At 45.2% G+C, this 13,309-nt stretch overlaps 1 protein-coding gene across 1 annotated transcript in view; it reads right to left on the reverse strand.

Moving 5' to 3' along the window:
* SYNE1 (spectrin repeat containing nuclear envelope protein 1) overlaps nucleotides 1-13,309 on the reverse strand; it is a 497,459-nt gene that overhangs the window by 267,625 nt on the left and 216,525 nt on the right. The window contains exons 42-46 of the mRNA XM_058289685.2: nucleotides 13,022-13,201; nucleotides 10,907-11,057; nucleotides 10,087-10,245; nucleotides 8,305-8,487; nucleotides 1,696-1,797 (exon numbers count right to left, since the gene is read on the reverse strand). Of these exons, the coding sequence (XP_058145668.1) occupies nucleotides 1,696-1,797; nucleotides 8,305-8,487; nucleotides 10,087-10,245; nucleotides 10,907-11,057; nucleotides 13,022-13,201 (775 nt within the window). The remainder of the gene's footprint in view (nucleotides 1-1,695; nucleotides 1,798-8,304; nucleotides 8,488-10,086; nucleotides 10,246-10,906; nucleotides 11,058-13,021; nucleotides 13,202-13,309) is intronic.

The following is a 13,309-nucleotide window of genomic DNA, read 5'->3' on the forward strand; positions in this document are numbered from 1 at the left end:
CCATGGAGCCCAACAGCTTCAGCCACATCCACTCCCCGCTGGTTGTGTCTCTCGTTGTGTCCCCTCGGGTCATCTCACTGCCTCATTTTGCCACGCCAGCCCCTTGTGTCAGCTGGCTGTCTTGCTTGTCGTCTTTAGGAGGCCCTGGAAACTGAATCCGGGACCTCCCCTGTGGGAGGCAGGTGCCCACTCGCTGGGGCCACATCTGCTTATTTCTATCCCCACTTCAGCTTGTGACCTGCAGCTCCGAGCCCCATGGTGAGGGGCTTCTTATCCTCTGATAACATCATGAACCAGTACCTGCACTTTAAAAGGCGTTTCCCCACCTTTGCTCATAGGCCTGCGTTTGTGGGGTTTTCCAAGACTCCCCCATATCTGGACCTACCGCCGCACCCCCCAGATGTGGGGCTCCTCTCTCCTCTAGCTCTTTGCTTTCGCCTTCCCCGGCCTCTGGGCATCTCTGCATGTCTGAGGCCTGTTTGCCCCCTGTAGCCTTGCTGCATGGCCGGATCCAGCCACTTCCCTCCCACCTGGCCAGGTGTCTCATTCTGCGACGGACCCCTTGGCCAACCCTGCAGGAAGGAGCTGCCCGAGGCCCTCACTTCTCCTTCGCCCAGTCCACCGGTGCTCAGCCAGCCCATCTCTCACCCTTCTGTTTCTGAGGGGTCAGGTACTACATGCCCACATTCACCTGCTCCAGGTGGGACAAATGACACCTCTACACAAAGCCTGAAGACAGGCCCGGGCGTGCCCGCACCTCTCCCTAGAGCATGTGCAGGTGTGTGCGGAAGGATCTAGAGTCCAGCAGTCACTCTCCCCAAATCCTGCCGCAACCCTCGTTCTGCTGAAGTCCAACGGCTGCCCGTTTACAGCCTCGACACAGGTGGGATGTACAGGTGCTCCTTTCCAGTCCCGTCGATGACCAGCACCTTATCTCAGGTGGCGCTTCTAACATTCCGAAACCCACTACGCCAGCCATCGCTGGTACTAACCGACAGATACACCGATGGACTTGACCGAGCCAGGTAGACAGGTCAGCGAGAAGGAGAAATAAGGACAAAGGCACAAGGGGAGGAGAGAATGAGAAAACCCACAAGGGCGGCTGCGGAAGTAGAGGCTGAAGTGGTGCAGCAGAGCCCCTGGGGTGGAGCGTGGGGTGCTGGCCCCCGAGACCCCAGACCCTTGCCGCCACCGGGCCCTGGCCTTGGAGGGGCACAGCCCCGCCCTGCCCATCCTGCTCAGGGCTCCAGTGGGCCAGTGCGGGCCACACCGATCCTCGAGAGCCACTGACCCTGGCGATGCCCCAAACTCAAGTGCCAAGCCAGCGAATCAGAAAAATACCCATGAGATGGTCAAGATTACGCCACGCTGCAGTGCTTCTTGCCCAAGAGGAGAGCGGCCGTGAGCTGAGCTGACAGGTAATGCTTCCAGAATGCAGTGAGCAAAACAGAGAACCGATCCTGTTATCAACTTAGAATCTGAAATACTCCATTAATCCTGGCACGAAGAATTGCAAAGACGTTTTCCTTTGATGCCCCCTATCTGATAAAGTCAACGCGTTTGCTTGGAATTATATTAATGGTGACAGCAGTGAGTGGGGACACAGGCTACGTACATGCATGTGGGTGTGTCAAGAGAGAGACGCAGGCTAACCACGTGCCTTGTCTGCTATGAAAAACCCGATTCAGTGCTTACCTGGAGGTCTGGCGGTGTTTCTGGATTTTTCGTTAATTCTTTAAGATCACTAACTTTGGAGTGAAGTTCTTCCAACTGCAAAGCTTTGTTTTTAACGTCGGACTGCCAGAATAAAAGACAAAAGGGAAACCGTCACTGAGCGAAATGTGGGCCCGGGATACGTGGGATTTGGTCATTTCGAGAGCAATTCTGTCAGAATATCTCGACTTGAAGGGAGTGTAAAAAAAACACCCACCTATTTCACTCTCAGAGGACTGTCGTTGTTGACGGAAGTGGGAAAAAGTCACAATTAACTTGCACTTGGTGGCATGCGAGGGAGAAGGTGGAAGTACTTTCCTTCCCGCCTCCCCTCTCTTTTTATTAGGGGGAAAAAAATCTCCTGGAAGCAATTAAACAGTGACCTAAAGTCTTGAGTCAGTGGGGATTTTTATGGACTAACGGCCATTTATTCACTAACGCTTCTGGTTACTACGGCAGCAGCAAACCGTTGAACAGTATTTCCAAACAAGTCCAAAACAAGGACACCGCGTACTCTGACCATAAGTAACACAAAAGCAGTATTTAAAATAAAGGTTTTAAGGGCATATAACAGAAGTCAGGTTAATTAGGAAAGTGACATCTACTATTTTGCCTTTCTTTGAGGGGGGGAGGCACTGAATTGACACTAAATCAAAAAGAGGAAAGAACAAAGAGCCACTACTGAGCAAATCAGACACTCTAAATCTTCCTTAGTTATCTGGGGCCGTGAGGAACCATTTAATAAATGACTCCTCTCAACTTCAAAATGGCACTTGGGCACGTTGTGGACACTAACAAACCTCCCGATGCCTTTAATCCATTAAGTAACTTACTCCCCCACGAGGCGGTGATGGCTTGCTCCCAGACCTGTCGCCTTTCTCCAGAAGCAGGCCAGTAATTAAAAACTCAGAGCACTCCCCTGCGCTGCTTCTCTGCGCTGAGCAGCCAGGGCATGGCTCATTGTCAGGAACACCAAAAGCACCTTCAGAGAAGCGGATGTGGCTCAACCGATAGAGCAGCCGCCTACCACATGGGAGCTCCAGGGTTCAAACCCAGGGCCTCCGGACCCGTGTGGTGAGCTGGCCCACGTGAATTGATGCACGCAAGGAGTGCCCTGCCACGCAGGGGTGTCTTCCTTGTAGGGGAGCCCCATGCGCAAGGAGTGTACCCTGTGAGGAGAGCCGCCCAGCACAAAAGAAAGTGTAGCCTGCCCAGGAATGGCGCCGCACACGCGGAGAGCGGATGCAACAAGATGATGCAAACAAAAGAGACACAGATTCCCGGTGCTGCTGACAAAAATACAAGCGGACACAGAACACACAGCGAATGGGCACAGAGAGCAGACAACAGGAGTGGAAGGGGAGAGAAATAATTTAAAAAATAAATCTTAAAAAAAAACATAACGCCTTTGTTACCCACAGAATGAACTCTGTAACCTTTGACCTTGGTTATGAAAAACTTACCAATATGGGTTCGCAATATTATAACAAATATCCATGATAACACGAGATGTTAATAATGGGAGAAAGTATACCGGGGGGCAGGGGCATGCTGTACTTTCTGTGCAATTTTTCCATAAACCTGTAACTGCTCCAAAAATAAAACTTATTATTTAAAACAAGGAAGCAAGAGCCACCTGGCAGGGACTAAAGCCTGATCTGATGCAAACGGGTTCCTTGGATCTCAAGGTCAGCGATGGGCGTGTTTAGCAACTGATTCTCAGTTTGCAGCATTTACCAATTTCCATGGCATAAACATTCCCACCATGACCCATGTCTAGCTATGGTGTGATGTCCCAGAACTGGAGCTGGAAGACTTGCAGTTTCACACAACTCCACAGTATTTCCACCATGCAGTATAATAGGTGCAAATAACAACCCAGCCAGAGGGCATAGCAATATATAGAATAATAATTAGGAAGCGATGTTTCATATATGTATTACCAATTTTTTAAAAGATGTATTTTAATTATTTATTTCTCTCCCCTACCCCGTTTGTTTGCGCTCGCTGTCTGCTCACTGCGTCTGTCTGTTGTCTGCTCTCTGTGTCTGCTCGTCTTCTTTTTAGGAGGCACCGGGAACTGAATCTGGTTTGGGAGGGAGGTGCCTAATCACTTGGGCCACATCCACTCCCTGCCTGTTGAGTCTCTCATTGCGTTTCCTCATTGTGTCTTCTTGTTGCATCATTCTGTTGCATCAGCTCGCCGCGCCAATCTGCTGCGTCAGCTCGCTGTCTTGCTTGTCTTCTTCAGGGGGCATCGGTAACCGAACCCGGGACCTCCCAGGTGGTAGGAGGGCGCCCAACTGCTTGAGCCACATCCACTTCTTGTCCTTTACTATAATTTACTTAACGGTAAACTTACATAATTTGCTCTTTAACAGTGGTCAAATTTTACACTGGCTCGCAGAATTCCAGAAAGTTTAACAGTGACATTTGCAAGCCGGTACCAGCACGATTCAGCCCACGTGCCACTGAGCTGCGATGTTAATTTAGCAGTGGAGACATCACAGCCCCTCTCCCTCCTGACCCTACTTGTAGTCTGGGTGATTTCCACCACCTTGGATTGCCCTTAGAAGTTGCAATTAGGTGATACGACTTGGTAGTGTTCTTTGGGTCAAACACAGCGGGATAACATAGGTATTCATTGACCCGTTTAGTCAATCAGTCACTGTCAATTCCCTGCATGTGCCAGGCCAAGGCTGGGCATGAGAAGTCCACGGTGAACAGTCTCTGCCCTCACTATGAGTGCAGTTGACTATTTGCTTTGCAAAGTTAGCATCTCTCATCACTCTTTAGTCACCCTGCTTCAGTTTTCACCATAGCCCTTATTAGTCCCTGACATTTAATATACAAATATACATGTATATAATATATTGGCATGTAAATCATGTACTTTCCATGATAGTCAGGACTTCTTCTCACTACTATTAATATATTCTGAGAGTCTAAATCAGTGCCTGGCATATATGAGCTCATTAAGAGTTGGGGGAATGGCAAGCAGATTTGGCTCAATGGATAGAGCATCCGCCTACCACATGGGAGGTCCAGGGTTCAAACCCAGCGCCTCCTGACCCGTGTGGTGAGCAGGCCCATGCCCAGTGCTGATACATGCGAGGAGTGCTGTGCCACGCAGGGGTGTCCCCCGTGTAGGGAAGCCCCACGCACAAGGAGTGTGCCCATCAAGGAGAGCCACCCTGCACGAAAAAGTGCTGCCTGCCCAGGAGTGGCGCTGCACACACGGAGAGCTGATGCAACAAGATGACACAGCAAAGAGACACAGATTCCTGGTGCTGCTGACAAGAATGCAAGCAGACACAGAAGAACACACAGCGAATGGACACAGAGAGCTGACAATGGGGGTGGGGGGAATACATTAATTAAAAAAATAAACAAATAAAAAAATTAAGAGTTGGGGAAAATGAATGAATAGATGAATGCAAGAGATGCACATACAAGGAGGTGAGCAGAGGTTGGTGACTAGAACTTCAAAGGGTCAGCACCTTCCTGCACTAGCCTGTGACACCCCAATCTGCTACTCTATTCCGTTTTAAATGAGGAAGTGGGAAGAGTCCAGTTGCCAGTACCAGGCTCAGAACCTGGGAAGCACTCAGCCAATGTGTTTTTTGAATGAACAAAAGGTAGGTAGTTTATATTGCTAAATGACAAAATGTTTTCCATTTGTCTGTCAAGTAGGAAGGGGCCATATACTCAAATGAATGGGAAAAAATTACAGATTTTATAGACTTTTATTTTCTACATGTACTTCTTTGAGTAAAGATCCTGAACTGACAAGTGATAAAAAATGCAAAAAACTCTTATTCATGGCCTATTTAAATTTCAAGGAAGTAAGGAAAGATAAGTGTAGCAGTTTGATGTGGTTATGAATTCCAAAAATAGATACTGGGTTATATTTGTAATGTGGCCTGTACCTGGGTGTGATTAAGTTATGATTAGGGCTTTGATTGGGCCACGTCATTAGGGCGTTGAGTCCCCGCCCCTTGGTGGATGGGGACTCACAGATAAAAGGCATGGCAAGGGACACAGTTGAGGTTTTTATTTATGTTGGAGTTTGATGCTGAAGCCTTAAGCTGGAGCCCCAGGAGTAAGCACACAGAGGAAAGAAAAGCAAGGCCTAGGAAGAGAGGAACCTTTGCGGTCACCCCTCGGGCTGAAGTGTGGTTTGCTGGCCTGGCGGGGGAGCAGCCACGGCAGGCCAAGCCGCTGCCCCCATAATAGGGTGGCTGGTCGGACTCACCGCCACCCCTGAAGGGAGCTCGGCATGGGCGCAGAGTGCCCTCGGGTCTCCCCTTCTCGGCAGCCATGCTTCCGCAGCCGCCCCTCCTCCCGGATGGCGCCACACGATGCCTGTGGGGCGGCACCCTTCTTCTTCTTTCTCCCTGCGCAGGAGCAGGGCGGAAAAATCCAGTCTGCCCTTTTCCCCTCCCCCGACAGCAGCAACAGCCAGGTGTGGGCGGAAAATTCCAGTCTGCCCTTTTCCCTCCCCCTGACAGCAGCAACAGCCAGGCGTGGGCGGGAAACTCCAGTCTGCCCTCTACCCCAGCAACAGCAGCCACCAATCCCTAAACCCTGCCCCTTCCCCCAGCAACAGCGACAGCCAATCCCTAATCACCACCCCTCCCCCGTCCAGTACCGCCCACTGACCTTTCGCCGGCAACCAATCAGAACAGGGCGTGGCTTCGACCAATCAGCCTTCCCCAGCCCCTATAAAACTGTTGCCTCTCCCTCAATAAAGTTGGACTTGCGTGTTTACCTTGTCTCCGCGGTAGTTTCTCTGCCGTGTGCCCTCCAGTCCTGAGAGCTCCCGACAAGGGCCTGGCCTCCCTTGTCCCCAGTTCGTCGCCTGCTTCTCTGGGCGACCCCTTCGTCGCCTGCTTCTCCGGGCGACCCCGTCAGCCGAACCGCGCAACCCCTGCGAGACCGACCCCTCGTCTGCTGCCGGACCGACCCCTCGTCCCAAGCGGGACCGACCCCTCGTCCAAAGCTGGACCGACCCCTTGTCCGCAGCCAGACCCCACCTCTACCGACCGAGCAAGCCTCCGCAAACCCTGAGCTAAGGAAGAAGCAAGCCCTGGGAAGAGAGGAACCCAGGAAGCCTGAACCCTGGCAGACGTCAGCAGCCATCTTCCTCCAACACGTGAAAACAGACTTTGCTGAGGGAAGTGACTTATGCTTTATGGCCTGGTATCTGTAAGCTCCTACCCCAAATAAATACCCTTCATAAAAACCAACCAATTTCTGGTATTTTGCATTAGTACCCCTTTGGCTGACTATTACAATAAGTAAGAGTCTTGTAATACTCATATGTGTCTCTAAAAGGAATATAAACCTTAGTTAACAAGAAGGTGAGAAGACAAACACAGATGAGAGAAAATAGTTTCAGATAAGGGCTTAATATCCAGAATATACCAAGAACTTTTACAATGTAACAACAAAAAAAGTAAAAAGGGACCAAGGGGGAAGCGGCTGTGGCTCAACCAATTGGGCTCCTGTCTACCATATGGGAGGCCCTGGGTTCATTTCACAGGGCCTCCTTGTGAAGGCAAGCTGGCCAGGCCCTGCGGAGAGCTGATGGCTCACGCCCCCAGAGAGCTGGCACAGCAAAATGACCCAACAAAGGGAGACAGGCAGACACAGAAGAACGTGCAGCAAATGGACAGAGAGAGCAGACAGCAAGCAAGGGACAAGGGAGGGGGATAAATAAATAAAATAAATCTTAAAAAAAAAAATGGGCCAAGAATTTGAACAGACATTTGTCCAAAGAAAACATACGATTGAACAATAAACACAAGAAAAGATGTTCACTATCATTAACTATTAGGGAAATGTAAATTAAAACCATGAGATACCACTTCACTTCATTATTAAAAAAAAAAAAGAAAGGAAGTGTTGGTGAAGATGCAGAAAACTGGAACTGCATTGTTAATGGGAAAGTAAAATGGTACACCTGCTGTGGAAAACAATGGGGTTCCTCAAAAAGTAGAATTTCCATTTGACCCAGCAATTCCATTTCCAGTATATACACCGATAAGAGTGATAACAGGGTCTCAAAAAGATACTTATAGACTGATGCCTATTGCAACATTATTCACAAAAGCCAAATGTTGGGAAACAATCCAAGTGCCCATCGAGAAATGAACAGATAGACAAAATGTGGTATGTAAACACAATGGAATATTATTTGGCCATAAAAAAGAACAAAGTTCTGAGATGTGCTACATCACAGAAGAACCTTGAAATCATGGACAGTGAAAGAAGCAAGGCACCTAGGGACAAATACTGCAAGATATCACTTTTAAGAGATGACAAGAATAGAGAATTTGTAGGGATAGAAAGATTAGAGGTTACCGGGAGGATGAGGATGATGGTGGGGGAGAATTTGTAAAAAAAAAATTTAAAGACTTATCCAAAAACTTCTAATCTGTGGATCCATGCAAACTTAGATGAATGCTGGAAAAAGAAGAGTAGTTTTACTGATGCAAAGAAAAAAAGAAGAAACTTTTGAAAGGGCAGTTTTTCAAAATTTGCTCAATAATATTCCCAAGCTCATCTACGTAAGCGTAGTGTATTTACCTCAAATTCTTTAAGGAATTCTTCCATTTGGCGGCTGTCACTCAGGTTGCTGATGCTTTCTGAGAGCTGTGGAACGGCGCTGTTGGACCATCCTTCGATCTCTTCTTTACTTGAAAGTACATCGTCCCAAATAGTCAGGCTTACTCTCAACCTATCCATGTTCTCCTCAATTCTCTCTGATACCTAGCGCAGAGCAAAGAAGCCAGGCCATTAACAGTCAGAGACTTTAAAAGGCTCATCCTCCATCAAACTACTAAACTCATCAATGCCTCCCAAATCGTAACATTGTGTTCGTATTGAAAAACCAATTCTTACAAAATCGCTGTGAACTAATCAGTCTGCCCAACTCAAGTTAGTGCTAAGTATTGTACAAGCTGCTTCTGCCGTTGCAAGAGTTGCTTGAATTTCTGAAAAATTCCATTTTCATTTGTAAATCGGGATACAAATGTAAAATTATTGTCAACCGTTGGGAGTCTACAATATAACTCTGCAGGATTGAACAGAGTTCTACATAGGGCATTAATTATTTGTAATACTGATGTCAGTATATACCAATGGATCTTAATTTGATTTGAACACATTTAAAGATTAGAAAATACATAGGAAATCAAGTAATTTTTCACTCAAAGTTCAGTATTATTGCTTAATAATCTTCCTATTGGAAGAATGTCCTTTTAAAAGTGGAGGCAGAGAGAGTTTTCTCCGGCTCACAGATTCTTTGATGGTAGAACACAAATATCAGTGTCTAGCTTTTATAATTTAGCTCAAGGAAGGGAAACCACTGTAAGTCAAATTTTGGAATGTGGAGCTATTGATAATAAGAAGGGTAACAAAATAGCTGAATTTTTGAACTGGAAGATAATGTAAAATCTTCATAAGAAGAGTTGTAAAGTTCTGGAGAAGTCAAGTGACCAGTTCCCTGGTCAGAAAGCTAGTAAGGAACAGACCAGGAACTAAAACCCAAGACCACTGGTCTAATATTTGTCAATATTTGTCAATATAATACAACAATATTGGGAAACAGACATGGCTCAACTGATAGAGCGTCCGCCTACCATATGGAGGGTCCAGGGTTCAATCCCCAGGGCCTCCTGACCCGTGTGGTGAGCTGGCCCACGTGCAGTGCTGATGAACGCAAGGAGTGCTGTGCCACGCGGGGCTGTCCCCCATGTAGGGGAGCCCCACGCACAAGGAGTGCGCCCCGTAAGGAGAGCTGCCCCATGTGAAAAAAGCACAGCCTGCTCAGGAGTGGCACCACACACACAAAGGGCTGACACAGTGAGATGACGCAACAAAAGAGATACAGTTTCCCAGTGCCGCCTGACAATGCAAGCAGATGCAGAGGAACACACAGTGAACGGACACAAGAGAGCAATCAAGTGGGGGGGAGGGGAGAGAAGTAAATAAAAATAAAAAATCTTTAAATAAAAAAATATATATTATAGTCTTAGTACTTTAAATTATTATACATTGAAGTTTAATATCCTGTAGGATGCTTACAGATTATTCTATTTTTATCCTTAATTCCAGAGTTTAGAGAAGAAAAACGTTGGACTTATAATTCAGCTATGATTGGAGCTAATGAGTTAAATTCTAGATAATCTACCAAGAAGTTTTCACAAGCAAATAAATTTTTGCTGTTTCTAAACTTTAGGTGAACACCATTTTTCTTCAGAAAAGTTAAAGATGGAATCCACATCCCCAGATGATCTTTTGCTCCCAAAATATGATTGAGGAATGAGAATATCTGAACTGTTCCTCGACCCCCAGGGATCATCTTACGTCCAGCCATCTGTCCACAGTACTCTCCATGTCTGTTTTCACCAAGGTGAAGTCACCACTGTGACTCTTCTTCAGCTCCGATAACAAGTGCTTTCCTTTACTGGTAAAATTATCCAACTCTTTCTGCCTTTCATTCATCTCATTCTTGGCAGCTTCATGCTGTGGACATAAATATTTCCTTCATTAATAAAAGAATTGGTGATAAGTCAAAAGTTTAAAGCCATTTAGGGAGCGGGTGTGGTTCAAGAAATTGGGCGCCTGCCTCCCCCATGGAAGGTCCTGGGTTTGGTGCCTCCTAAAGAAGATGAGCAGACACTGCAACAAGCAGATGCTGCAACAAGCAGATGCTGCAACGAGCAGATGCTGCAACGAGCAGATGCTGCAATCAGCAGGGAGTGGAAGTGGTGCAAGTGGTTGGGCACTTGCCTCCCACATGGGATGCCCTCGTTTGGTTCCTGGTTCCTCCTAAAGAAGACAAGCAGACAGACAAGGGAGCCATCTGGGGGCAGGGGGGGTGGATTTAATTCATGGCTGACCTCATAGAGAAGTTAATGATATTAATAAGCTATGTGTATATATTACATACATATAAATGCGTAATATAAATATATGCATGTGTATACACACACATATAAATTCTCCTGAATTGCTAGAATCCCATGATATCAATATTCTTGGAAAAGAAAAGTTGGACTTATCAATATGAATCAACCACAGCTAAATGGACTACAAGAAGAGTTGTGCAGAGAATTGCATTAGGGATGAAAAATAGATCTACTAAAGCAGTCTAACAAAATAGATAAATCTTATAAATTATTACCTTAGATAAAGCCCATTTAAGGTCCTCCTGATCTTTTATGGTAGTTCTGGTTACAATCACACTGCTGGTATTTTCCAGGACTTTAGTTACAGCTGACTTCAAGTTCTGATATTCTCTCATTAAGTCGATAAGTCCACAGCACTGGCCCTGGCTGTAATGATTTAAGAAAACAGATCGTTTATTGCCATGTGACAGGAAAAGGAAGAGTGAAAGGTATGTATAGAGGTTTCTGTTTATTTGTTTTGATTTTAGTGCATCTGGATATCCAATTGCTCCAGTACCATTCGTTGAAGGCTACCCTTTCACCATTAAATTGTATTTGCACCTTTGTTGAAAATCACTTGAGCATATATAAGTGAGATTGTTTTCTGAGTTCTCTTTTTGTTCCACTGAACTGCATATTCATACTTTAGTCAATAGCACACTGAAACCAAGTGAATCCTTCGATTCTTTTTCAAAATTGTGCTGGCTATTCTAGATCCTTGGCTTTTACATATAAAATTTAGAATCACCTGCCATTTCCTCAAAGACAATCCTGATGAGATTTTCAATGGGATTGTATTAATATAAATAAGGCCTCCAAAATAAGAAAACAAACAACAGCCCCCCACTCAGAAAGAGCCAACTTGAACAGAAGTTATACAGTTGGCAAATGACATATGAAACTATTCTCATTATCATTAGGAAAATACAAATTAAGACCACAACAAATATTACTGCATATCTACTAGAACAGTTCATGAACAAAAGAAAATCTGATACTATCAAGTGCTGGAAATGATGAAGGGCAATTGGAATTCTCATACACAACTGGTGGAAGTGTAAAATGATGCAACCACTTTGGAAAATAGTTTGGTGGTGCCTTGTAAGTCAAATGTACCCTTACTGTACAACCCGCTTTTAAGAATTTGTCCAAAGCGGATATGGCTTAAGCAGTTGGGAGCCTGCCTACCGCACAGGAGGTCCTGGGTTTGGTTCCTGGTGCCTCCTAAAGGAGATAGGCAAGACAGTGAGGAGATGCAATGGGCTGGCACAGTGAGTTGACACAACAAGATGATGCAATGAGGAGATGAATGAGGAGACGCAACAAGGAAACACAATGAGAGACACAACAAGCAGGGAGCAGAGGTGGCTCAAGTGATTGGGTGCTTCCTTCCCACACGGGAGGCCCCATGTTTGGTTCTGGTGCCTCTTAAAAAGAAGATGAGCAGACATAAAGAGCACACAATAAACAAGACACAGATAGCAGACAGAAAGCACAAACAATGGGGTGGGAAGGGGGGGAACAAAGAAAATAAAATCTTTTAAAAAAAAGAACTTGCCCAAATAGAAAGAAAACTTTATGTTCACACAAAAATCCGCACATGAATGTTTGTTAGAAGCCTTGTCCATCATCACCCAAACTGGAAAGAATCCAAATGTCCATTAATTGGTGAATGGATAAACTATGGTAATTCATTGGAATTATAAAAGAATGAACTATTGCATATAAGAACATACATCACACTAAGGAAAAAAAGCCAGATTCAAAAAACTACATCCTGTACATTTAGGAATACATTCAGATGTCATTCAGAAAAAGGACAAAACTATAGTGACAGATCAATCACTGCTGGGGACTTCACATCAGGGAAGGACTTCACTACACTAAAATATGAGGGAATTCTTTGTTTTCTTATTTAATTTTTTTTCATGAGGGAATTTTTCAAGGTTGGTGGAACTCTTTTTGTGAAATTTGTCACTGAGTTATGTTGTGAACTGAGTTTGTCAAAACTCATAGAACTGTATGATGCTAAAAAGAAAACCTGTACTCTATATAATTATACAAAAATTAAAAACAAAAATGCAAGAATAAAATAAAGAGTTTTAAGGTTCTGACTTTGAGGGTGGCATTTTCGAACTGTTGACAGCTCCTGCATTTAAACCTCTCTTTGCAAATGTAATTGCTATCTCAAAACCACATCCTCAGTAAAGTTCTACAGGACTAAATTTGTAATGTTACTGAAGAGATACAGAATACCTATGATGGAAAAAGATAGTCAGCTCTTGTTCACATACCCACAGAAATCAACAGACCTCATGTTACAAAGACAGTGCTGAAAAAACAGGACTTACTTTTCATGAATGAGTTTTTTGGTATCTTCCCAGGTGACTTCTAAACAGTGTATCTCTCTGTCAACCTCAGGTGCAAAAGCTACATCTTTCTGAGCAATTTGTTTGGCTTTGTCTTTCAACCAACTTAGTTCATGCTCGTGAGAGTTCAGTTCATCTTCTAACTGATTAAAAGCTCTCAACCTGTGAGTTAAAACATTCTGTTATTTTACGATAGTTGGTAAGCTATTTCCTATCCACAAGCACAGGATGGGTTCATTGTAACAGGTGAACAGCGTGATGGAAAACTCT

This window comes from Dasypus novemcinctus, chromosome 28 (genome assembly GCF_030445035.2).
Source record: "Dasypus novemcinctus isolate mDasNov1 chromosome 28, mDasNov1.1.hap2, whole genome shotgun sequence".
NCBI lineage: Eukaryota > Metazoa > Chordata > Mammalia > Cingulata > Dasypodidae > Dasypus > Dasypus novemcinctus.